Source organism: Xiphias gladius, chromosome 17, assembly GCF_016859285.1.
Source record: "Xiphias gladius isolate SHS-SW01 ecotype Sanya breed wild chromosome 17, ASM1685928v1, whole genome shotgun sequence".
Classification (NCBI taxonomy): Eukaryota; Metazoa; Chordata; class Actinopteri; order Istiophoriformes; family Xiphiidae; genus Xiphias; species Xiphias gladius.
Genome location: NC_053416.1, coordinates 2,542,200 through 2,567,675, shown reverse-complemented (window position 1 = coordinate 2,567,675; position 25,476 = coordinate 2,542,200). Strand labels below are relative to the sequence as shown.

The 25,476-nt window shown below is 42.8% G+C and overlaps 1 protein-coding gene across 3 annotated transcripts in view; it reads left to right on the top strand.

Moving 5' to 3' along the window:
* The window catches only part of sgcd (sarcoglycan, delta (dystrophin-associated glycoprotein)), a 334,653-nt gene that overhangs the window by 179,286 nt on the left and 129,891 nt on the right, over window positions 1–25,476 (top strand). Inside the window, exon 1 of one of the 3 annotated variants that reach the window (XM_040150166.1) lies at window positions 5,888–6,315. The exons of the other annotated variants lie outside the window; for them this stretch is intronic. Coding sequence (XP_040006100.1) covers window positions 6,313–6,315 — 3 coding nt within the window. The 5' untranslated portion in view covers window positions 5,888–6,312. Of the gene's footprint in view, window positions 1–5,887; window positions 6,316–25,476 lie in introns of those variants that run through there. 3 annotated transcript variants of the gene reach the window in all.

The following is a 25,476-nucleotide window of genomic DNA, read 5'->3' as shown; positions in this document are numbered from 1 at the left end:
AACAGGTCAGAGCCTGGAGGCCAGATACAAACTCAGCAGATCCCGGAATTAACAAAATAATCCTTTCCACGTGAGCTGGCCGGCAGAAATCGTTTTATGGTCACGGATGTGAGAGTGTTGCGTCGGATCCTCTTTTATTTATTAAAACCGTGAGTTTAGAATCAGGAAATATACGGAGCAAGAAATAGGAGGTAATGATTTTCATCCAAAATGGAAATATGGATTTGCTTTTGAAATGCAACAATCTCTCTGGTAACATGCTCGCATATGATTGAACTGTAAAACTAAAGGCCCCACAAGAGACGTTTAGAATGTTTAGTCAATTTCCACAGCATCTGATTATGATAATCACCTCTTCTCCAGCCTCGCTCCATTGTTCTGTTTTTTTTATAGTGGCGCTCTGTGATCTAACAACATCAGATTTTTATTTTTTTTTTGATATTGCAGTGAGGCGTTGAGGAGAAAATGAGGCAAACACGGCCTTTGTAATGAATTCGGGTTCATTGTTTTATTGCAACAATATCTTAACAGCTAAGGCCTGGCTTGAATCAGAAAGAAGAATCAGACCTACAGCTGAAAGTGGAAGACACAGCCAGTAAACACAGCCAGAGAGTGTAATTTGAGTCGTGTTGGAGTTTGAAATAAATAGGCATATTTATTCATGATGACATCTGTGACACAATTCGTATTCAACCAAGGCTGCCCGCATCTGGACTGGCTCTAAAACCCCGTCGCCGGGCCAGTCTGGGGCCGTAATTGGCTGTTTTCATACACAGAGTGCAGCAGGCTGGGAACGATCCAGACACTCCGGCTGAGAGGTGCAGGTTGGGGATTTTTCTGCCTTAGGTATGAGTCACACAAGAACACAATAAAAACAATAACATTCATTATGTATTGCAATGGGCATGATGCACAGACACATACCTGAAGGGACACACAGACAGACGGCAGAGCTAAAGCTGACAGACATATAAATGATGGACAAACAAAACAAAGAGTGGCGTGTAACGTCCAAAATCCCCTCCCATCAGAGCACACGCGCACACACACACACACACACACACACACACACACACACACACACTCGCTACCACTAACAAACATGGAGAGCTAGTTGTCTCACACAGACATGGATTTACATACTGACAGAAGAAAACAGCAAACACACATATTGGTTTATTTGTTATTCGAGCATTTTTCCGAGGCAGAAAAAATGTAATAGGATGAATTAAACATGAAAAAGGTGGAGACTAAGGAACCGAGGGTTTCTGGCTAAGTGACTTAAGAGTCAACCGCACTGAAAAAGGCAGGGGTGGGGGACGTACTGGAGCTGTTAACCTGACTTTGAAGGATAAAGGGAGAAAGCTGTTTTGTAACTTCCGCTGCATATTTTAATCAGGACAATCCTGTAAAAGACAATTTTATTTTTTAATTGATTTTTTTTTTTAAATCTAAGTAAGGCACTTTCCTGTGTAACTAAAGATGGGGCATTGTGTAACTGAACCGGAATTAATCCTGGAATCATCCTCTGGGGACCAAGAATGTGTGTATGAAATTTCATGGCAATCCATCCAATCGTTGTTGGAAGATTTCGGTCTGGACCAAAGTGCTGGACTGGACACCCAGCAAACTAACAGACCAACGCTGCCATCCCCAGAGCCATTCTACTAGTGTCTTCTTTTTTTTTCCCCAGGCGAAAGACGCCAGAAAAACACTAAAAAGCGAGTCTGATCAAGTAAGATGAGTTAAAAATCTCTGAAATCCTAAAGGGAAAAAAACCCCACCACTTACAATATGACTTTACAGTACAGTGTAACAACAGTTATACTTACAGTATCACGTAATGCTTCCTTATATAACATGACAGGATTATCAAGGTTGGCCAGTCGGTCAGGTAAACCTCTGAATTTCCAGAATCACTTGTGCTGCGTTCCTGTCGCCATTCTGGCCGGCGGTCAACTTCTGCCGGTGGAATTACGATGCGAGACAGGTCTAATGAGCTACATGAGTTACAGTTGCATAAAAATACAGACAAATTAGGACAAGCTACTGCCAAGTTTATTTATGCCACCTTCAGCTCATATTGTACAGACTGCAAATATGAGTCAGTGTTGATTTAGGGTGCCCAAACCTTTGCAAATGCCACAGTTGTTTTTATTTATTTTAAGTTCATGAAATAAAAACTATTCTTCATTAACATTCGAAGGCAGGCCCATTAGGCTGCGGGGGTTTTATTTACTTCGTTTCACCTCAGAAATCACCAGACTATGTAAGTTGCCCAAGGGATGTCCAAACTTTTGCACACAGCTGTACGAGCTTACCCTTACCTTTCCCTTTGAGAAACCTTAACTCCGCTCACTGGCATTTGATTCAGACCAGCGGACGAGTCCAGGATCAGACCTTTGGGGACCCAGCCCCTAATGAGCGCGACATGCATGCAGTGCCTTACCAGTGCCTTCAGGTCTCCTCAGCCCCCCTGCTGAATCACTCTCTTCACTGGAAAACATTCAGTACATTCATATATTTCAATAGATGCTAGTTTAATTTACAACAGTGATGCTTTCAATGAACTACTACTAAGTAACATGAGTTTTATGCCACAAAATTTTTTCTTTATGAACATGGAACATGGAATATGCTGTTTGCAGAAGCTTCCATCCCCTTTATCTTTGGCAAACCTCAATTCAATTAGATGCACAATGTTACCCTCAGAGGCAACCCAAGGAGTTGGGTGATCTATTGTAGTGTGTAACAATCAATATGATTTGCCTGTTTCAGAGAAGACCTTCAGTGGGTTAATGAAACCTGAGGCCCCTGACGCTCCACTCACACCGTAATAGTCGTGTAATAACGAGCGGTTTGACCCAACGTTCTGTCAGAACATCCAGCGATTTTATCTGCTAATTTTTCAATTCTGCGCCATGAAAGTCACTGGAGTCACCTACTTCTCCTCCTCCTCTGCTTTTACTGGTGCGGCCGACTGCCGACGCTGAAGGCGCGGGCCGCCGCCCACCGTACCGGAGTGTGTAGCATCATGACTCTATAAAAAATACTGGATATCAAATAAAGCCCTTTGAACTTGTAATAGTTTGTCCCCCGTCTCTAACAGACAAGTTCTAACGTTAGAGGGCTAGAAGTGATTTGAGAAAATAATAACGTTTGTTGTCGTTATTTTTTCGGGGAGCTGAGAGGAAATTTAGTTGAGTCTTCTTTTCTGCCTCGACCGTCGGCTCTGCTCAGCTGCTGTGAGCTGTAGCTCTGGCTCGTCTCATCTCTGCCAAATGAGTAAATGAGTGAACCTTTCTTTCCACTACCTCCTCCTTCTGCTCTTTTAAACCCTTCTTTAAAAATCCGTCTCCGTATGAGATCTTCTGCGTCGCCTCCCCTGCGCATTTGACTGCACTACATCTCCATTACGGGACGGAGACTCGTTTGATTCCCCCTCTCTTTACTAAAGCCTATTGGGGATTTCCCCTTATTTATTGATATCTATTGATTAATACATCATCCAATTGGGGCTCCGGACGCAACCCAGGGAGCAACAGTGAGATTCCCCCTCGGTGTCTGCAGCCTTCGTCACGCCTGCCCACTTAAGATTCAGGACTTGCCCTGCCCGTTAAACAATGATTGCTATTATTCGTTTTTTTTTTTCTTTTTCTTTTTCTAGGCAGCGTCGCTAGTGAAAGAGCGGCTGCATGTTCGTTGTGGCTTATGTGGGAGTGAAAGGGAAAAACAAAAACTCAGAACCACAATTGGTGCAATGACCAGGCTTAAAAAATCTCTGACTTTGGGGCGTGGACATATCTTCAGCTGTTTTTTGGGCATGGGAGAAGGATTTTTAACCTCTATTAATAATGAGCCACCTCGTTTTTTCTTATCAAAGGCGCAGCGCTGTGAAACTGCTGGGCGTAACATCAAAGCGCGAAGTATTTGCCTAACCTACAAAATCAGTCTCGCCACAAACAAGCCGGCAGAGAGAATGGGATCAGTGTGGCTGTGAAGAGAGGGAGGAAGAGGAGGGCAGGGAGGAGGCGAGAGGAGAGAAAAGAAAGTGGAGCTTTGTATGAGAAGCTTTGTGAGGCTTTTTCCTCCCTCGCCGTCAGGCCGCAGAACGTTAAAGAGGAGGAGAGGAATTTGCGTTCTTTAAATTGTTCCCTGTCCTTCTCTCTCTCCCGAGCTCACATGCTGACCGTCACGCACGTGCACTCGCACATGCGTGCTCTCTCAGGCTTACGTACTTCAACTGACTATTTTTCTATCCGAGACATGCAGCTGCAGCAGACGGGGGGGGATGCCAATAAACGAACACGACAAATACTCACATACGTATATATAAACATAAAGAAAAATACCAGAAATATTAGATAAAAACCTCTCAGCAAAATGCAACAGCACAACCAGCCTCCAACGAGACCATGAAGTCGAATCGACGCCTCTCTAAAGCAGTTTCAACAAATAACTACGGGCAGAATTTATTACAGGACTGTCGTATGACACTAGTTGTACCTATGCCAACGCTAACCAAGTGTATTTTGGAAGGATTGGGAAGCATGAACTGCTTTACTTCCACTCAGTACTGGTACGACTCTCAGCTCTGCGGCCCAGAAGGTGCGCGATGCCTGAGAATGGAAATCCCAAAAGAGTCAAAAGCTGAACGCGCGGTATTTAGAGGTAACGTACCGAAGCGGCGTAAGTCCAACCTGTCAGCACCACATTGAAATGTACGATTTCTATTTTAATGATCTAGAGATGGAAAATCTGTAACTGTTGCACATCTCAGGTGTGAGATGCCAGTAAGAGCAAAAAAGTTAAAAAAAAGAAAAAAAGATACGACACTGTAGAGTTGAGACTTAAATCAGAAAATTGCAAATTTGAGACTTGGATTACTCGAGACTTAAAGTTTGGACTTTACTTGAAAGAAAGGGAGTAACAGTACATGGAAAGACTCTTTACACACCGCTCTGATTGGAAAGGTAAGTGTAATACTATTAAAATCCTCCAGAAGGTGTTTTTTTCTGCTGAAGTCTGAATCAGTTCAAAGCAGTTGACCCAACGAGTTCTCAAACCTTAGGGGCGACACACAGCAGGTTGTTTGTCAGTGTCTTCCAAAACAACTCATACAACCCAAAACATGACGTATGAAAGCGTTTCCAGATCTGCCGCCTCTGTATGTACGGCATGTCACAAAACTATCCAGAGCACCAGGCAGTGCAACAGGTAAACATGAAAGGGCGTGTCCATAACCACGAAGACGCACACACACACACAGATACACGTGTCAGACATGAACACTGTGTCCAAGAAAACCGCGAGAGGACAAATGATTCTGAGCCGATTTCCTGAAAAAATTATGTCTAAAGTTGTTAATATTGATAATCAAGGAAATACCTGACGATAATATTTTTTAAAGAAAATACAAAAATTAGGAGATTGAAAACATAAAAAAGTGGCCCTGCAAAAAAAAACATTTATTTCTGAGTCCTTGTTTTTGGCATTAATCAATCAACAAAACAAGAAAAAACGAGATGAATAAGCTGAAGAAGAGGTTTTTCACCGTCTGCGTTCTGTCTTCCGAGACTGGCCTGTAAAAAAGGAGCCCACGGCAGCAGCTGATACAAAGATACGATCCAGTAGACGGGTCTGGCTGTCTTACTCTAGGTTATATATTCAGCTACACAGAACACACACACGGACAAAAATACCCAAACCTGCCCAAATGGACTTGCTCATAAAACACAGGGGCAGGGCTCGAACTGCTGGAAAAGGAAGGGTCGTCCTGACAACACAACACTTTTAGACAAGTCCCGCCTCTTTAAACTTCAAACCAGAAGCCCACATGTGTCTCTGGTTCTAAATCTGGCAGCAAGGCAGGGCTGCAACTCAGTGAGACAGGGTGCTGGAGAAACAAGACTCCCCGCAGCACAGCAGCAGTCTTCAGGAGGAGGAAAAAAAAAAAGGAAAGGGAAGAGAAAAAATAAAAGAGAAACGAGGGAAACAGCCGGGTCACGGGAGTCCACCAGACATACAGAAAACAGCCAACAACTCAGGGACTTGGCCAATAGAGGCGGGAGCAGTTTGTTATTGGAAAAGCTGACAAGAGAGAAAGGCAGCGGGGAGGGCAGAGAAAGAGAGAGGTGGCTGCCTGACTTTGAGCTGGTCAGTGAAGGCCTCATGCAGCTTCTTAGCAGCAACTCAGCCCCATTTCTTTCTGCCTGACACTCCTCCACTTTGTGCAAAGCTCACCAAGGAGCCCCGAAGGGAGAGGAAGAGGGGAAGCCAGGAGAGAAATACGGAGGAAACCAGAAAGAAAGCATGGTAAGTTTGGTTTCACTGCCTTGTTTGGACTGCTCGTTAACTGTGGTGTTGGTGTTGGTGTGGCTGTGGTGGGCGGGGAGGTGGGCTGAGCTTCAAGTGCTGCTACTTTATTCCTTCAAAAAGTGGTGGTTCCCCCTTTTTTAGTTTGCTGTTTGCCGGTTTCTTTTGGAAGAAATGTTTTTTTTCATTTTTTTCACCACTTTGTGCTCGGCAGCTCGGGGGGTGGGGGTGGGGGTGGGGGAACATTATAACCACTCTACAAATACAGAGCCCCCGAGACTGAAGCGGTTAAATGAATTTATTTGTTGCGAACCAAGAAGGTGGGAAGAAATGAAACTCTGGAACTTTCTTTTCTTATTTTTTTCACGAATGAAATTGCAGGAAAAGTGATTTCCAAGGCTCGCTCTCTCCCTGGACACAATGTTTGTGTCTAGAGAGAGAGGAAGGAGGATGGGTGGGTGGGCTGACCGCCCCACTTCTCCATATCAGTCCCGGCAACACATTTGGTTTCAATTACTTTCTCCCTCTGGGAAACAAGCCGCTATAAATAAGTAACAAGAGGCTGAGTGTGGACAGACTGCAGCCTACCGCCTGGGTCCGGCTGTAGAGGAGGAGGCACATGACTCAGGTGTGATGAAGGGGGGCGTGTGTCGGGGGGAAGAGGTCTCGTTCAGCTTCGGCCTCTGTGTAGCTCAGAGGGCAAAAGTCATTTATTTTTTACCTTTTTTAATCTACTGGGACAAGTTGAGCCTGAAGTCTGTCAAAGCAAGTCTCAAGTGAGGTCCAACTCAGGGTTCGCTGTGGTTTGAAAGTCTTTGAAACTAATGCAGATTACGATTCCTGAATGATACCAAACGATACTCTTCTGATACCGCATCCGGAATCTAAACAAGCTGACAGACGAAACACCCAGACCTTGGGTTGTTTATCATTCAACAAAAGAAGCCAGACTCCTCACGTGTTATATTTTGTCTAAGGAAAAGCAATCAAGAATTTTTCTTCAATTTAATCATCTGAAATTGGCAAGATTTCGATGGAAATCAGGGGCCGTCTGGTCAAAGAATAACAGGTAGCGAGCCTTACCAGTCATTCGATAATCTGTGCTACACACAGACTCTTGGTTGTGAGGTTAGATGCCCAGGCCCAGTTCGGATCCAGTCTCAATTGTGTCAGAGTGAGTCTCAAGTCAAGCGTGAAGTCCCTTGTCCCATTCCTCATGAGCAAACCCCTCGGGGTCATTGGTGCACGCCCACCTTCTGCTCTGGTACCTCAGCGAAAACATCGTCTAGAGTTCAGTCGCCGGTTAAAACCGCACTACTGGTGAGAGCTGGTTGATATCCAGACAGAGAGCCAGTGAGTGGTGCCTGTCCAGTAGACTTTACAAACTCCAAATTGCTTCCTCAGGATGTGCAGATTTTCTGCAGCCCTCCGTGAGCGTGACGAGACAGAAGTCTGTCTACACTTGATTACGCTTACTGTATTGAGATGCAGCAGATTTGCCCGTTCTGCTGAGCGTGGTCTTGAACGTGAAATTTACGAATCAAAACTTTCTACAATGTCTTAATCATCAGAAATTGAAATTATGCTGTGGGTGAAACAGAAACCCGTTGATAAACATTTGGTCTACGGGATGTCTGATCATTTAAAATTGAATTTTTAAAAATCGGAGCTCACTTGAATAACAAGCGAGGGTCCTGATGCATCATGAAACTACCACCGCATGCGACAAGGAGGCTGGTGGGCCAAACTGGTACGATTGCTGTGTGTCCCTGAAGCATACTGGTGACATTTATTTCGGCAAACGCTTGTGCACTTTTACTAAAAGTTTCCACGGCTCTACTACTGAAACAAACTTTTGGACCATTAACATATTTATATATTGTTATTTATTCATCATCCACTTCAATGATTCCGCCTTACATACTAATTCTAAACTCCGTATCCCGTAGTACTCAGCCTTGACTCAGACCTTGGTGCTAAAAAAAATGTATTATTCGCGCTAAAAATTATGATGAAGCATGGAGGAGTGTCATCCTCATGCTTCTCTGTGAAGCAGAGCTCACCCAAGGATCACAGATAGTTTTGCTTTTGTTTCTCTGTTTAGAAACTGAGAGAGAAAGGAGGAGACAAAGAAAATTGGTAGCTACCACTGTGTCCTATTGGACAGCCAGCAGCCATCTTTAGTCTCTGCACTTGTTTATACTATGATTACATTTGTCTGAAGTAGAAACTCCTCAGTCCATTCCCTCCCAATGTGACTGACATGTAAGCACGGCCCACCTGCTCCAGGACTCACAGCAGCTGTCGCTCCACGCAGTTATATTAGGAACGGTGACGGAGCTCCAGATAAGCCCCCAGACCTCTCAGCCCGGACTCTCTGTCTCTTCATGGGCGTTTTACTGTCTGCCTGCTTGGAGCTTCTAAGCTTCTGTTAACCTCTTACCAAAGCCTGCTGCACACGGACAGTCAAACCTACGCTCGCGCAAATATAATGTCAACGGATTCACTAGCAAGCAGTGTATAGGACTGAATGTGAAACCCCAGACGTTTGTACTAAACTTGAGGCTCAGTGTTCCAGTTTTCACCAAAAACGACTCCCATTCTTTATTTATTTACTTTTCTAATGGAGTTTAATGACAACCACAAGCGTCGTTTTGACGTTGATTCGCTGCTACTTTCATTTGGGTGTTTTAACACTGGCTCAGGTCAGAACTGTCTGTGACTCTGTAACCTGTAACCGATGTTTCGCATTCCTCCGCAAGCGCATCGAATGGGCCTCTCTCTAAACTGATCAACATTTTGCATCTAACCAGCAGCTCTGCGATGAGGTTTTTTTTAACCGCTCCGCTGAACAGGAGGCAGACGGAGACCAGTTGGCTATGGTCATAGCATTCCTGAAGTTTTCCTCAGAATGTTTCTTTGTTTTTTTAACTTTTTGTGAAAGAAAACACGGTACTTTTGAGAGAGCAAGAGAGTGTGAGACGTTACCAAGAAGGAGGGAGGAAGGGAGAGCTAAATGAAGTCAAAGAGAAGAATAGACAAAGTGAGAGAGAAAAAGGACGGGAGAAAGTCAGCACAGGCAAAGACAGCGACACTCGGTGAGTGAGTAATAACCGAGTGAGGAATCACTGTGCATTTTTAGCTGCCCTTCACCTCTCACAGTCGCAGCGAACAGCACAGCCCACACAGCTGCCAGTAAACCCATCATTTACTTTCACCACCACCAGTCCAAAATTCCAGATGTGCTGACAAGAGCTTTTCCCGGGAAGAAAATACCCTGTAGTTTTCGATACATATGCTTGAATTGGACCAGTTCCCACCAGTACACAGAACCCGAACATTCCACTTCTTTCCAAATGAGTACAGTCACTTAAAACTCGGTGTTGTCGCTTCCTAATGAATGTAGGCATGATGTAATTATTGTGTAGGACAAAACTGGTTCAATGAAGCAAAAATGTGCAGCTGCTGTATAAGGTCCAATATTTTGTTTAGTTGAGGTGGAAAAACCTCCTGGATAAGAGCTTAGATGTTTGGTTGTGGCTCCAAAATCCTTTGTCCATGAATGTTCTCTACCATAAATGTATTTTATTTATTTATATTTATAAATTTCTGCATACAATTCATGCCCCAAATGCATCAGGTGCTGTTATGCAGCACAGAATATAGCAGTCATTAAGCCAGTGATAAATGTAACACAGGCACATTTAAAGAGTTTACTTGTGCTGACATTTAATGTGTGCTGGCTAACAGTAGTTACCAAGCGCATTAATTATAACCACAGGCTCCATAGCTTCCTGACTCAGAGTACTGCAGTCACAAAGGGTTGGATTGGAATAGAAATCACAAATGTGTTCCTCCAGACATTAAGCCAAACCTTTCCCCAGAGCTATATACCTCTGAATACATCCCCACGCAACTGGGGAAAAGGACACTGTTAGTCTTCAAAGGAGCTTTTAAGTAATATGGCTGCCCATTCACAGCACTAGATTTAAGAGCTGGCACCGTTCCTTGTTGTCTGTACTCATACTTTAGCTTTCTGCAACCATAAAACAAGCCAAGGTCTGGATAATTGTGAAGAATGACTCATCAGACCTTTTTATATTTGTGCTACTGAGAACTGCAGAACACAGAGCGAAACATCTTTGCTTCTTGAGATGGGACAAAAAATGTGTCTGAGCCACATGAGTTTCCACAAAGAGCAGCGATGGGAAACTATCCAGAGGTGTTGATTCAAATTCGTGGTAGTTCTGCGATGTTAAGCAAACAACCGACAATGATTGCAAGTGGTGGTGTTGGCCAAGAACTGGAAACGGGGGAAACAGCTAGGCTGGCTCTGTCCAAAGGTTCAAAATAACAGTCCACCTCCTAGTGTCTCTAAAACTCAGCCTTTATTAAAATCGTCAGTCTTTTACAGGGGTTATGTACCAGACTATTTCTTGGCCGGGACCAGTAACTTCCTGTGTCTCCACTGGTTGACCGGTAACTGGTCTTGGCCAAGAAATAGTTCAGTGCATAACTCCTCGTAAAATGTTGGGTTGTCATTTTTACACTTTGGTGTTTGTTGGGTTTAAACAAACCAGATATACCATGTTAATTAGGGACCTTTAGAGATTTCTACCATTAGATAGAGTCGGCCCAGCTTTCTAGTCTTTGTGCTAAGCTAAGATAACTGGCTGCTTGCGGCATTTTCGTATTTGCCGCACAGACGTGAGAGTGGCGTCAATCTAAACGTTCAACTCTCAGCGAGAAAGTCCCGCAGCGTTGAAATATTCCTATAAAGTCTAACAAACATGATAAATGAATTTCCTGCCTCATAAAAAGATTTCCAGAGCCTTTGTTTTGCGTTTTAAAACCTGATAGCCGTGCGCTGTCTTCTTCCTCTCATTCTGCACTACCACCACAAACTGCTGCGGCTCGCTTCGACCCCCGCGCTCGCGGTGACGTGCATCCTCGTGCAAATGCTAACTGAACTTGCGGTTCAAATGGAAATCATGGAAATCCGCTCTCGAAAACATCGCTCCACTGAGCCACGGCACAGGTCGACTTCTAGCGCCCCTCTCAGTGAGCTCCGTGATCACTCCTCAGCTCTATTGTAGTTCTTCTTCATTGTTGTACATCATCACAGTTTTCCAGACTCTTCCTTTACCCCATTAGATAAGTTTGCAGTTTTTTGTTTTGTTTTTAAAACTCATACATTCTTCATTTGAGGTGGCTGGTTTGAATCTGAGTCATAATGGCATTCAGTGAAACAACTGGTCTTTTCAGGGGATTTATTTTACAGATAAAGTCTTCTTTCATGCAGTATTTCTATTATTTTCTCTGCCCTCCTGCAGACAAATGGATAGTAAAGCTGCCCGAGGGGGGGGGGGGCCTTGAGAGGAAAAATGAGAGGTAGATGAGTCTGACAAGAGGAGGTGAAAAGAGGGAGAAAAGTGAGGCAGGAGAGGAGAGGGATTTGCTGAGTCAGCGATAATTTGGGGATTAGGCTTTGGAGCAGGAATCAGGCATAGCCGAGCCAACCTCTTCTCACATCCCCTTGGCACGGTGCTGCAGAGTCATTTCCATGTTTGAGGCCATTTCCCTGCGGGGTAAATTCCCACCTAAATCCTCAAAAGCGGAGGAGTTTGATAAAGAACAACAGGTACAGAAATGCTGAAATTCCAACGGTGGAGCCATTATGTGTGTATTTGCTCAATTTCCTTTGCCTCTGTTTTTTTTTATGTACCATTTAATGAGCTGTATCTGTAACACCGACCGGACACCTGGGGGTCCATCCATCACAGTCTTCTTAGTATTTATTTTCTATTGATGTGCGATCCGGGCATCCGGCAGGTCAATGAAGAGGGAAAGTTCTTATTTACTGTGATGGCCTGGTACAGCCAGCTGTCATTTCCCATCATTACAGCTTCCTCAGACCTCGGCCAAACTGAGAGACACATTTAATCGGACGCCACTGGTCAGTCATTGTTTCTGGCTTAAAACATACAGTATGCCTCAAAAATAATACAAAAAGAAATGAGTCAGTACAGAAAGTTGGTAGCTACCTTTAGTTGTCAGGTTTTCTCCATTCAGTTCAAGCTTTAAAATAATCATTCAGGTGCTGAATGTGTTTTGTGATTCATGCAAGAGGCTTCATTTGCTTTATTTTTTGAGAAATACCTTTTTTATTACCTTGCTGATTGTGTTCACCGGGTTCCGTGATTGCAGCGGCAAATTCGAAACATTAAAATCATGCATTTAACAAAAAGAGAAAATACCCCAACCCCCACTTCTCTCTGAATGCTGCTCCATCAGTCTCTCCAGTACTCATAATGGAGGGCTACGCTGTGTTAAAACTGTGGAGATTTAAATGTCTGCAATCAGATTCTCGTCTGCTTTCTTTTCACTTGTTCCCGAGACAAAGAAACACTGGCTGGACAGGACTGTTTCATTGCTGCCACCCAGGTGAATGCGTGTTTGATGGAAACAGGCTTGTTCTTGGTGTCAGTCTGCTCATTGACGGCGTTGCTCAGTGTGAACATGGATTCAGGGTTCGGGTCCAAGTCTGTACAGCTGGATTTTATTAATCAGTGGGCTTTGTTCAGCCGTCAATCGATTGTTGGCTGTGTATGTGACAGAAATTTTGGGAGTGAAAAGTTTACTCATAATACATGAACTCCCATTTCGAGTATTCCCAGTAAGCACTGGTTTGGTGATTTGCAGGTTAAAATCCCTCCAGACTAAACAAGGGTTCAGTTTAGGTGAAGCATTTCGTAGACATCAGGGTTATAAATATAAGGTATCGTTTCGAAGGAATTTAAATGACCTATGTTACATTGATTAAAACCTTTACACCAAGTAGCCCTTTTTTGACTTTTGACATTTTTTAATCTGCTAAACAACAGACCCATGTTTTAAAAAGATCACCATTTAAATATGAGTTTATTTGTGTAATTATTTTTTGAATAAATCTTCCACTCCCAATGTTGCTGTTAACACTGAAAAACAAGTTCCACCATGAGGTTGACATTTGTGGTTTTGAGTGAAATGTCTCGGCAACAATTGGGTGGACTGCCATTAAATTCCATACAGACATTCATCATCTCCCTCGGGATAAATAAAACTTTGATGATCCCTTTACTTTTCATTTAGTGCCATCATCAGGTCAAATACATTTCATTTGTCCAACACTTTGGTTTATGACCAAATAAAAACTAATGACGTCTCTGTCGTCCTCTGTTAGTTAGTGCTAATAAGTAAATGTTAGCCTGCTGACACACTGAAATGAGATAGGTTAGCGTTTAGCTCATAGCAGCACTGTGCATTAGTACAGAGTCACAGGGCCTTGTCTCATCCTGTGTCATTTTATGTCGCCGTGCGAATAGTTCAGCAGCTGATTCTCAGAGTTCTTTGCAGTGTTACCAGTAAAAAAAACACCTTATGGACATGTACAAAACAATTAAAGTTATACAAACCAGGCTATTTGTTTTTTTTTTTAATACTTATGTAATAAGGGCATTCAATTTATCCTTGTTATGTTTAATCAGATAGCCCAAAGGACATACAATCCAAAGACGATTTAACTTCTCAGAACTGCCATTGGATGTGTTTGGGGACACATTGGGTCAGATTAGAGGGAGAACTTTATGGAACTTGATTTAAAAGCTGTTAAGATTTAAGAAGCTGATATTTCTGGGCTCCTTTGGTTGTTTGTTGTTGGATTTCTCCAGATAATTGGGCTGCTGTCTTTAGCACGATGTCATGGGGAGATACAACATGCCGCGCGCTGCGAGCAAAGTCTGAAAGGAAACTTTTTCCATGATCTCAAACAGCAGGAAGCATCTTAAAGCAACAAGTGGGCATCTGTTGTCTGGGGCAAACCACTAACTGCAGTGAGAGTAAACAGTTAAGGCATTTAGGCTTTAATTTGCTGTTTACGTGACTTTGAGGCTGATTACGGCCGCAGATTAGCATGATGAGAGATTTCAAGCATTGTGTTAATTGGCAAGGTGTTTTTCATGTTTTAATACCAATTAGGACCAGACTAGTACTTTCGGGCAGGTGATATGACAAGTGCAGCGAAGTGTCACACTGGCCCAGCAGTTAAATTCTTCTGTGTATTTATTTTGATTTTCATGTTGCCAGTGCATATGAAGCCTCTGATCCGTCAGTGCACGTAAACTAGAGGTTTTAAACAGATAGACTTGGATTTTTTTTTTTTTTTAAATCTTAATACAGTACTCAAGCTATATGTACCATATATTAAGTTTCCGGTCGCTGTAATCACTGTTCCTGTTCATACTGGCCGTGAAGCTGCATGCCATCCTAGCGTGAGAAATGGGTGGCAAAAGCCACAGTCCCCGTTCTGTCCAAAAATGCATTCTGCAGGACTGCTGAAGCTGAAGGCCCGGTAGCAGCATGCGTGTTTCTTACCTAATATGACCTGTCACTGCAACGAATCCACATGCGACCACTGGGAGGTGTCCTGTCCACTACAGCTCAGTAAGGAGGCTCAATCTGGGGAAACAAAAGAGGGAATTTTGTACAAAAACTTTACCTTTAAAGGTATTTTTGCACGGAATGAGAATGGAAATGTTGTCAGTCAACATTTTTCAGATGCGTGTTAATGAAAACGTACTGCAGGAAGCTTTGTTTTTTTTTTTTAAGCATATTTTTGTGTTGCAAATTAGAGGGATCTAAATGTGACATTTAAAGGACAGGGTTGAGCATGGAGACATTATTACAATGTACAAAGGTTTTGTAGAGATTGCATCTTGTTAAGCAATACTTGAAAGAATCCGACCAATCCAATTTTTATTTTCAACTTCAGCTTCAAGGTTATGCCTCCATGTTCCTCCACTTTTCTCTGGAGCACACAGATATCTCTTTCTCTCCTCTACCTCTATCTCTCTATCTGCCTCTTTGTCTCTTTCATTTTCTCTCTTGGTTTCTCCTCCCATGCTCCCTTGCTCTCTCCTCTCCTTTCCATTTGTTTTGTTTTGGTTTTTTTTTCATTCTGTGAGGTATTTCAGCCTTTCTCTTTTTCTCTCTCTGTTTATCTCTCTTTCTCTTCCACTTTTGTCTCTCATTTCTCCATTTCTTTCTCTGTACACTTATCTGTCATTCTCTTTTTTAACTCCATCACGTCCCTTAGAAAGTAGCATGACCGACTGGCACTTACCATAAAAATTGTTGTTCAAAATAGTCCCAGACTCCCAAACAAGGCAGCGGCGTGCATATAAATGAATGTTCAACGTGCATCAGAGAAGATGGACAGTTGCAGCTGAGCACCTATAAAGACGCTGCGGATGAGTGCGGTGTGCAGTAAATACCACAGATGTTTACCGGAAACCATCTCTGAAGTGCAGAGAAGTCAAAACCACCATCAGTCAGCTCATAACTTGATGGGCGAGGGAATTAATGCAAAGAGGTTTAGTTCCAAATGAAATTACACGTTACATGAAAAATCCTGACACGCTGACAGGAGAATTAGACATTATGGATGTTGAGCTATTTTGAGCTCAAAACAAACATGCAGTTACACAAGCCTCATCTCTCCATCTGTTTGTCCGTAAACTAGATAATGTGCAAAAGCATTGACCTTGCCGTTGGTGAGCGTGCTGATGACAATGCCTGTTGGCTTGCCTGTCTGATACAGTATCCCTACAGTAGGTATGTAGAATAGGGAACATAAAAGTCCTATAGCAAAACATTGCGTTTGTAACTGCCTTACATAATGACACATACACATATAAGCCTCTCTCAGCAGGACAGTATTTTGTCAGTGCCTTCAAAACTCATTACAAGTCACAGATTCAAAAAAACTAAAACCGTTGTATGCACGGAGACTGCTAAGGTTATGGGTTAGTTAGGTTTAGGTAAAAAAAACCCCCGACTTGTTTGGAGTCAGGGATAAATCGTGGGTTAGGTTAAATGTGCTACTTTGTTAAGGTCAGGAGATCTTCGTTGCCACGGTTAAAAAAAGAACTAAGCATTTGCAGATGGGGACCGGTCATGGTGAACACATTGGCTGTTGGTACTAAATGGTTCTTTGTCCCATGTCAAAGTCCAGTGTTTTGTTTTGTTTTGTTTGACCCAAACGTCTTCCCTCCCTGGACTTTGTGAAACTATAACGTCACATTAGCTCCTGTTTTGCTTCCAACGGACACACGTCATGATACCTACAGCTGCTAGAGAGCATTGTCACTTGAACATAAACGTGTGGTTTCTTGGGCCTTTGCCGACGGAGCTGATGTCGTCGTGTTTAGTTGCATCCGCCTGAATTCCGTAGTTCTGTCCATCATTCCTATCACACATTATAACACTTTAGTCAATGGAAATGGTGTCATCGGTAGAATGACAAGCAAGAACGCGAGGGGTCAGGCGATCAGACAGATTGAACACGAAACCCCAGTTTTAATAAATTTAGTTGGAAAAGAAAATGAGAGTATGTTCAAATTAATATCCAAACTCTCAGTCTTACCCATTTGATTTTGCCATTAGGATGTGTGAGGAGAAGTGGAGGCTATGATCCAATATGGTGCTGCATTCATTCCAATGCAAGTTGTTCACCAATCTTTGTCTTTGCACCCCGCGAACATAATGAGAGTTCTTCCCCGGATGAGTCGCCTGACTCCCCGCACAAGAATCATTTACTAAAGCACTTGGAGACCTAATGGGATAAACTGCGATAATACAAAGAGTTGTTTCTGAGTATGTGTCGTGCTCAGTGCATTCTTTAATTGTTTTAAAGCTGCTTCTTTTGTAACAGTTCTCTATGGGGAAAGTCTGGGCCAGAGACATCCTGTAACCTACAAATTCAAATGTGTTTAGTACGATCCAGCTCTTTGCCTAGGTGTCTGGTTTTTGCAGACCAACATGGCTCAACTTTGATCTCGACCATACAATAAGAAGAACAATTTCTTTAACTGACACCTTGGGTGTGCGCACTCTCTATGTCACCTCCAAATCACTGTTTTAGCTAATCTTGATAAACTGGGGGTTTGTTTAAACCTGTGTTTTTTTCTGATTCCGCATGTTCCTTTTGCCCTGTTGGAATTTTTGAAGCAAAGTTGCTGCGTCCCCAGAGCTCAGCATTTACCTGCGTGAGTAAAAGGTTATTATAACTGAATAATGGATGAACCATGCATTTAAACTGATTAACGCAACGTGCCTCATTTCACAAGGACGCTGCAAAAGAATCGAATTTCCCTTTAGAGAAGACTATCTCCTATTAAACATCACAGAAACAAAGGGTCTGGACAGGGCAGGAAAAAGAACAGGTAGCGCGTTTCCAGTCTCTGAGGGTTGAGATCGGCTAAATCCTCTCCCACTCAACCTGTGTGGATTTTTTCAAACCACACTTTTACCTCCAGAGCTTCAAAGTAGGCAGGCAAATCCTCCCGCTTGCTTACCACTCCCGTGTCAGAAGTGTCAAAAACTTCAACCCGGTTTCATCAAACAGTTAAAAATCAACTGAAACTCTAGATGACGGTCATTCACGGAGGTAAAGTCTCCAAAAGACAACAACGTCAGTATCCCACCTACATCTTAAGATCCTGAAGGACCCTCCTCGCCCCCCACTCCTTCTTGGAAGCCCTGCCAAGTCAAAAACTCAAGCTGTGCACTTATTTTATGCTATGATATGATATTCACATGGGTATTTTCCAAAAAAAGTCCAAAGCTGGATTTTCATTTTTTCTTCCAGTGTTCCTCCTTTTATATTTCATACTTGAGCTTTACTTTCTTTGTCTGCACTCTACTGCAGAGCATCTCATTCCCTGTATTATGTGCTAATTTCCTCCTTTTTTGTTTCAGTGTGGCACTGCAGATTCAGCAGGTTCTTTATTTGTTTCCACTTGTGCTAAAACCCAAAGGACTCGTGTCAGTCTGAAGCACTATGGTTAAAAGTGCTCTTCAAAAAGGACACTCTTGAAAAAATAACTGAAATGAGCTTTCAGGCGGCAGGCACAGGGAAAGTTGATTCTGGTCGATACTTTGCAAGTGTCACCTTGGACTCTTTCTTCTTTCTATGAATTGTGGACTGTCAGCCTGTAATTATAAGGGTCTTACCTTGTTATCATGGGGACGGATTGCAGGCAGATGCAAAAGAAACTTTTACGTTCCGGCAGTGGAGTACAATGTCCCACGGTCCAATAGTTTTCTGTGGCTTTTCATCTGTGTTCTCTGCTGGACGTGAATTAAGGCTGCATCTGAAATCATTCAATCATTTACAATTCACTACTTAATACATGGAAAATTCTTTGTTCGGAACATAATGGTGTGGATCACGGCTAAATCAAAAACAGTTGGGAACACTTCTCAAATCAGTTCTTTAATCTGGAAGTCATCTATGGGTTTTTTTCCTGTGTCTGCAAGATGCATGATGGTAGTTAGCTCCTGGTTAGTGACGGTCACAGTTTTGAGTAGTGGTTAAATTCAGACACGGTGTTAAGGTCATTTCAGGTAATGAGCGGTTACCAAGGAGAGCAGGGTGGCGGCCGCCAACTGTCATGAACAGGCAGGGCTATTTACCGCCTCAGCTGATAATTGTTTAACTGTGTAGAGGATTTACTGAGTAACTGAGTTCCCCTAAATTATTGGCCCCTTCACCAGCAGTGAACAAACAAAAAAAATGGTGGCTGTGTGATGAGACCAGAGCAGGTGGATAACAGCAACCTGCAGTGTTTTACTATAGGTTGTAGACAGTAGACGTGGCTGTAAAATTACTCCCTGCTGCCACCCACCAATTGTGGGCAGATGCATTGGTGGCAGCTTGCTATCTGAAGGCACCTGTAGTCTGAGATGGGTGTTGTATACGGGTTGATTAAGCAAACTTCTTGCTGGGAGGTGGGTCTGAAACAGAAAAGAAAAAAAATCTGGTCGTTTCAAGTATAAAAGGAATGTCTCTGACAACAGTTGTTCGCATTTGCTTATCGCCAACCTGGAGATTCACGTTTAGGCTTTAATGTGTATGAGATCATGGCCAAATTAGCCCGACCCACGTGTCAGCATCATTATACGTCCAGAGGTCCAGAAACCAACCACTATTCTTACGCTGGAATAAAATGTCCTTTTTCTATGTCAGTTAGTTTGTGTTAAGTTAATTAAACACAATTAAACACATACAACTTTATTTGTGAATACGCACCATGTGAGAACAATATACACTCAAGTAATAAAGGTCGTAAAACAAGTTTTAGACAGGACGGGATTTTATACAGGGCTAAAACAAATAATGCAGAGCCAGTCTTAGTAATATCTAGTGATGTAAATTCTCCAACAAGATTGCAAATAATCAAATTACCAAACCAACTGACACGTATTAGACGGGGGACTTTTCTGGCACCTGGGGGGCAGTTACCTGTTTTATGCAGTTGGTAATTAACAGTCAGAAAGGAGCTGAGAGGAGAGGAGGACACTGCCCTCCTGTAAAGGTCCTCCAGCCTTAAGGAGGTACTTATTTTAACCTAAACCACGATCTTTTCCTAAACCTGACCAAACCGAGACCATTCCACAATCCTAGCTAGTTGTTTATTACTGCTACCATGACGACTAGGGTCCTGCACAACGGAACACTCCTGTGCGTCGTATCCGAGGGTAGGAACAAGCGACCGATACGGTTGTTTAGGTTGGAGGACTTGCTGGAAAGGAGGGTAATTATCTTTTGAATTGGTGCAGCGTCAGTGCCTTGAATGATGATTGTTAGCATTGGATTAACAAAGTGCACAAAAAGACAGTGAAGTTATGCCCTTGTTGCATTTCTCTAATAAAAATACTATAATGATAGAATAGCTTCATTTGCAAATATGTTCTTCACCGAGGGATTATGGATATACAAATCCCTGGTTTAAAGCCGGAGAGATTGTTTTTGGTTGGTAGAGACCCCTCCTGAGTTTAAAAGAAATGTAGAAATCTGCCTCAGGCTGTGAGATTAATATTATTAATAATATTTATTTACTGGGGTTCTGGAAAGAGAAGTTGTGTGCCATCTTCGTGAGCCACAGAAAATCCACAAGCTTCCTCTGGAAAAATCCCCCACATACTCGTCCAATGGGCAGAGAGACCCTGCTAATGGATGGGCAGCTAAGCCAGTAGAAGGTCTCTGATATTTTCCCGATCCCCGTCAATCCCTGTGCAATACCAAGGAAACGCTGAGAAATGAATGGCACCGCGGGGGCTGAAGCAACCGCAGCACTTTTAGCCCTCATCCTGCAGCTACATCACAATGTAGTTCTGGTTCTGCGTAACTACCACACTGGTGTAAAACACACCAATAAATGTGGAAAATGAATGTGAAGTGTCTGGTCTTTCAGCACAAGGCCTAAGTCAGGGTTGTGTGCAGGTAAAAAAAAAAAAACAGTCTATATGTACGGTATAAAAACGTAAACTACCACTAAAAACTAGGCCAACAGTCGTTAAATACAATCACAGAAATAAAGAGAGTATTTAAGATCTAATTAATATGACAAATGCAAATGAAGAGCAATAAGAGCCCTTTATTAACACCTATAAAAATTCTAATGATAAAATGCTCATTCTTTCTGAGAGACTAAAACTCAAATAGTTTTTGCGTTCCAGGAAATCTGTAAAAAAAAAAAAAAAACTATACGCAATCTGCGTAATCTCTGTATTTTTTTTTTTAATCAAACACTTATTCTACTTTAAGTACTGTCTAATTGTTCTTCATTGTATGTTAACACAAATAAGCTGTGAAAAGTTCTTACAGAAATGCTCTGCAAATAAAGTTATTGTTATTATTCAGCACCATTAGTTCCCCCGAGGCTGCTTCTACAGCCAAGTGTATGAGCGTGTATGGTTCATGACACAATTATGATTAAGATGTTAGCCTCTCACTGCGAGGGGGAGAGGGAGGGAGATACAAATAAAAAGGGAGCAGGAAAGAGGGAGGGAGAGAGAGAGAGCTAGGAAAAGAGACAGGCAATTTAGCATCACTGTCTCTCTCCTGGGATAAAGGCGAGCCACACAGCGCTAACCTGTCACTGTGCTGGGTCTGATCTAAGAGGACTCTCTGCATCTCTCTCTCACACAGACCCAAACACCAGGTCTTTTTTCTGTTTCTTCCTCCTTTCCATTCTAAAGTCTCTGCCTCTTCCTTACCACCTGTATTTCCATCCAAGTAGCCGTGGCAGTGTAAAGATATGTCCCATTTTTTTTTTTTTTTTTTGGTCTGAGTAATCCTGTCTTGAGATAATTCCCATAATTTCTGGTATCATTTGTTGTATAATTTTAATGACACAAAGCAGTAGAGATGGATGGGTAGACTGGACTGAATTAAGTGCCTGTTATCACACGGTGCCGAGCCGTATGGTTTCGCTAGACACTAAAGAGAACAGCCAGGGAACAGATCATGATGTACAGTTCCACAAATTCAGACAGAACCTTTTTCAGAGAATCCAATTTACATAATGGAAATGTCCTGTAACCAAGGATACAGGCTTCTTGTCTTAGCCGCCGTGCTCTTTCTCTACATCTTACAGAATAAAAAAGTCTTATTAAAAAGGCATTAACCACTTCACTAACGCAACATATCACCTTTCGAAGTGGGCTTGTGATGGTTCACTGGTCTGAACCCAGGACCCCTCGGGTAAAAGCCGGGACTTACACACGTGTGTCGCGGCGTGTGGAGGTCTTGCCATAGATGCTGTTGGAGCAGGAAGTAATTTAAAGTTCAGACCACAGGTCTAATATTATTAGGCCGCATTGTGAATCAATTACATAAGGCAAAGACATGGTATTTACATTCTTTCATTTACTTTGTGTTACCGAGTGATGATTGGAAAAGTTTGCCTTGTTGTAGCTACTGAATAAGAGACTATTGCTGTGCAATCATTAATGGCCAAAGTCATCAAGTTAACAATACATCTTTCCATTCACTCAGAGTGACGAACATTGGGGGCAAAAGAAGTGCCGTGGAACTGTCTTACTGAGAACTGAAGGGTCACTTTTGTTTAACCTGCTAGCTGTGGGCACAGGCTCACCGACGCTGGACAGCTAAAGACGTAAAAGACGTACGGAAAAACGTGGCCTGGTCTGATGAATCTGAATCTCTGCTGAGGCACTCAGGTGGTAGGGTCCGAATTTAGCGTCAAACGCATGAATCCACCGACCCGACCTTCCTTGTGTCAACAGTCCAGGCTGGTGCTGGTGGTGTTGGTGCCATGGTGTGGGGAAGGTTTTTCTTGGCACATATTGAGCCCCTTAATACCGACCAATCACGGTTTGAATGCCACAGCCAGTCTGAGTATTGCTTTTGACCATGTGCTTCCCTTTATGGCCACAGTTTACCATCTTCCAATGGCTACTTCCAGCAGGAGAAAGCACCGTGTCACAAAGCAATAGTCGTCTCACGCTGGTTTCGTGAACGTGACAATGAGTCCAGTGGACTTCAGTGGCCTCCCCGGCCCCCCCCCATCAGAAACATGCCGCAACTTGGACATCCAGAGAGAAACTTTGCGATTTTAGGGCCTTGTAATATGAGCGAACATGTTCTAGCGTGGTGAAAGCAGGGGAAGTCAATTCCAGGAGCCGCTTTACACTTCTAAGAGGAAGTGCTTCTTTGCCCCCAGAATTACTGCTTCTGTGTCTAAATTATTGGAACACTTCCTGTGTCTTCCTCTCATTCCTCAACTCCCTCCCGACTACCTTCCCAACCCTCGCTCTGACTAAACTCTCTTCGTCTGAGTAAGTTCTGGAGAGTTTTGTGTTCTGCCTGGTTGACGTCCAGCGTGTCTTAATCACCACAGGGTGCCGATCCAGACCCTGGCGGTGTCACTCCCAATTCTGTCAGGCTCTCCTTTTCCTCTGCTGATACTTGCGTCTCTCCAGCTGAAAGCGATGTCTTCAGGTGTGTTTAGTTCTGCTTTGCTGTGGTGACGTCCTCTCTGGTTCTATAGGCTTTGATTCCAGTCTGTGATTGAACCTTTTCATAGATAATAAAGTCATGCTAACAGAGAGCTTGTTAGCCCTTATGACAATAAAGATTAACTCAATTATACTTGTCAAGTATCACCTCAGGGTTCACAGGCTTAGCACTAAAAAGGTAGATCTGTGATGAGAATCTGTTCTGTGTTGCTTGAATGAAGCATGTCAGAGGAAACTTTTACAGCGAAAATGAGCAGACACTGATGTGGCTACAGGTAAGTGTGATTTGTAAGACCTAGTCAATGGAATTAAATCACTCCTATTCTCTCACGGGGGCACATTTGGCAGGGTGGACGTGGCTCTGGACATGCGTCCGCTTACACGGACCTCTTGACGTGTGTTTACAATCTACACTCATCACCGGTTCTGGGCGGCACACAGAAGTCTGCACAAGAGTCTTGGTGGGCCCTTGCAGACGCGAGCAGATTACAAAATGAATGTCTCTATGGTTTAAAGGATCAGTTCACCCAAATCACACGACAAAACATTTTCCTACATACATTCAAGGTATGTAGCCGTGCAGATAGTTTTGGTTTTACTTATCCAGATATTGTCAGATGTGTCTTTCCAGTCCCATAGAATCCCAGTTGGGTATATTATGGACCATGATGGCTTTGGTCTTACCGACTGAAAGAAGTGATTTTGTCTGGGAAGGCGATTTGGTTTTGTTTTATTGTTTTGTTTTGTTTTTTTCTAAACTGCCTTTTTGTAACAGTGTTTCCTTATTTCATTGCTATCATTATCATTTCACCGCTTTACCTTTCAAATAGTGTGTTTGTTGCAATAAATGCAACAAAGGCAGTTCAAATAAATCAGTCATGCACTTTTTGTGCGTGCTTTGCATTCTCTCTTCATCCTGTACGACAGTCCCACCTTGTTCTGCATTAGCAACAAAGACATATAGTTCCCAAATGTTTTACCAAATAAATGGAACTTTAATGACCCTCAAGCAGAGAAACTGCTCGTATAATGATATACTGAAAAACTAAAACCTTCGCTTGTGATAGTGGCAAAGAGTGATAGTCCCAAACATTAACTCCTGGAGATGAAGGAGCCATTAAGGATGTACAAAAAAACAAGGATGGCTGCTCTGCACATCAACGGTATTGAAAACTGTGGGAATATACTGTTTGTTAGCACTTCTGTCTTATTTGTGTCTCACCAAATCCCTCATACACACAGTACTGTCCAACGTCTATCTGTGGACACGTGGCTGTGGTGTTTGTATGCGCCAAAAAAACTGTGTAATTCGCAAGTGTAATTACCTTGTAACAATACTAACAATATTGTTACAAGTATAATTAACTTGTAACAATAAGAGCCAAGAAGGCTTGTCTCTCCCCGCTGTAAATCTACAATTCAGAATCATATCTGTCAAACAGGGCCTACAAGCACAGGCTTTGCCAATTATCCAAATCATGTGCTCAGCAATTCTGTCGACAGGCATGCTAAAGCCACTCACAACACAGAGAGGAGAAGAAAAACTTTTCTTTGTACCAGATTAAAAAGCAAGAGAAAGAGCCCAAAATGACTCAGTTGTTTGAGTATTCATTATGCCCTCCGTTCAAGCTTGCCCCCAGGCCTGGCTTCACGTCTCTATGGCAGAACAAACCAGTAAAACTGTTTGTTTTCTCATTCTTTTCTCTTTTTTGTCGAATCACTGAGAAGCAGCTTTGTCAGATCCTGAGCAGGTTGGATTTCTCATCGAATCGTTCACTGATAATCTGCAACCTTTGCAGTATCTGTAAGTACTTACTGCACTTGTCTCATCTGAAATGGGCCAGCAAGCAGCTGCGGCACACGACAATCGAGCGCTGTGCTGAGAATGTGGCCTCAGTGTTAATGAGGAGCAACAAAGTTGGGCAAAAGGCAGAGCTGCTGGTGCACCTCAGAATAAGGGTCAGAAAAAAAACCTTTTATTCACCGAGTACAATAAATACACAAGCATTTATCTCGGCGACACTGGTGCAGGAACATTAAAAGGACCATTCTGATCCTATATCCCTCAAAAAAATATGGAGTTTGTCATTGCCGTATGAAAGTAAACAAATGAAAAAGGCTGAATCGACTCTACTACTTCCTGTCAGATCCAATAGGCCTCTCTCAGTTCTGATCTGATCTCTGAAATTCATGTTTTGTTTTTTAGAGAGACATAAAGTACTCTGCTAAAGCTTTAGGCTGTTAGATGTTTCACAAAAGCATTTGTCTTAGATGGTTATTTTATATCTTCTGCGTTAC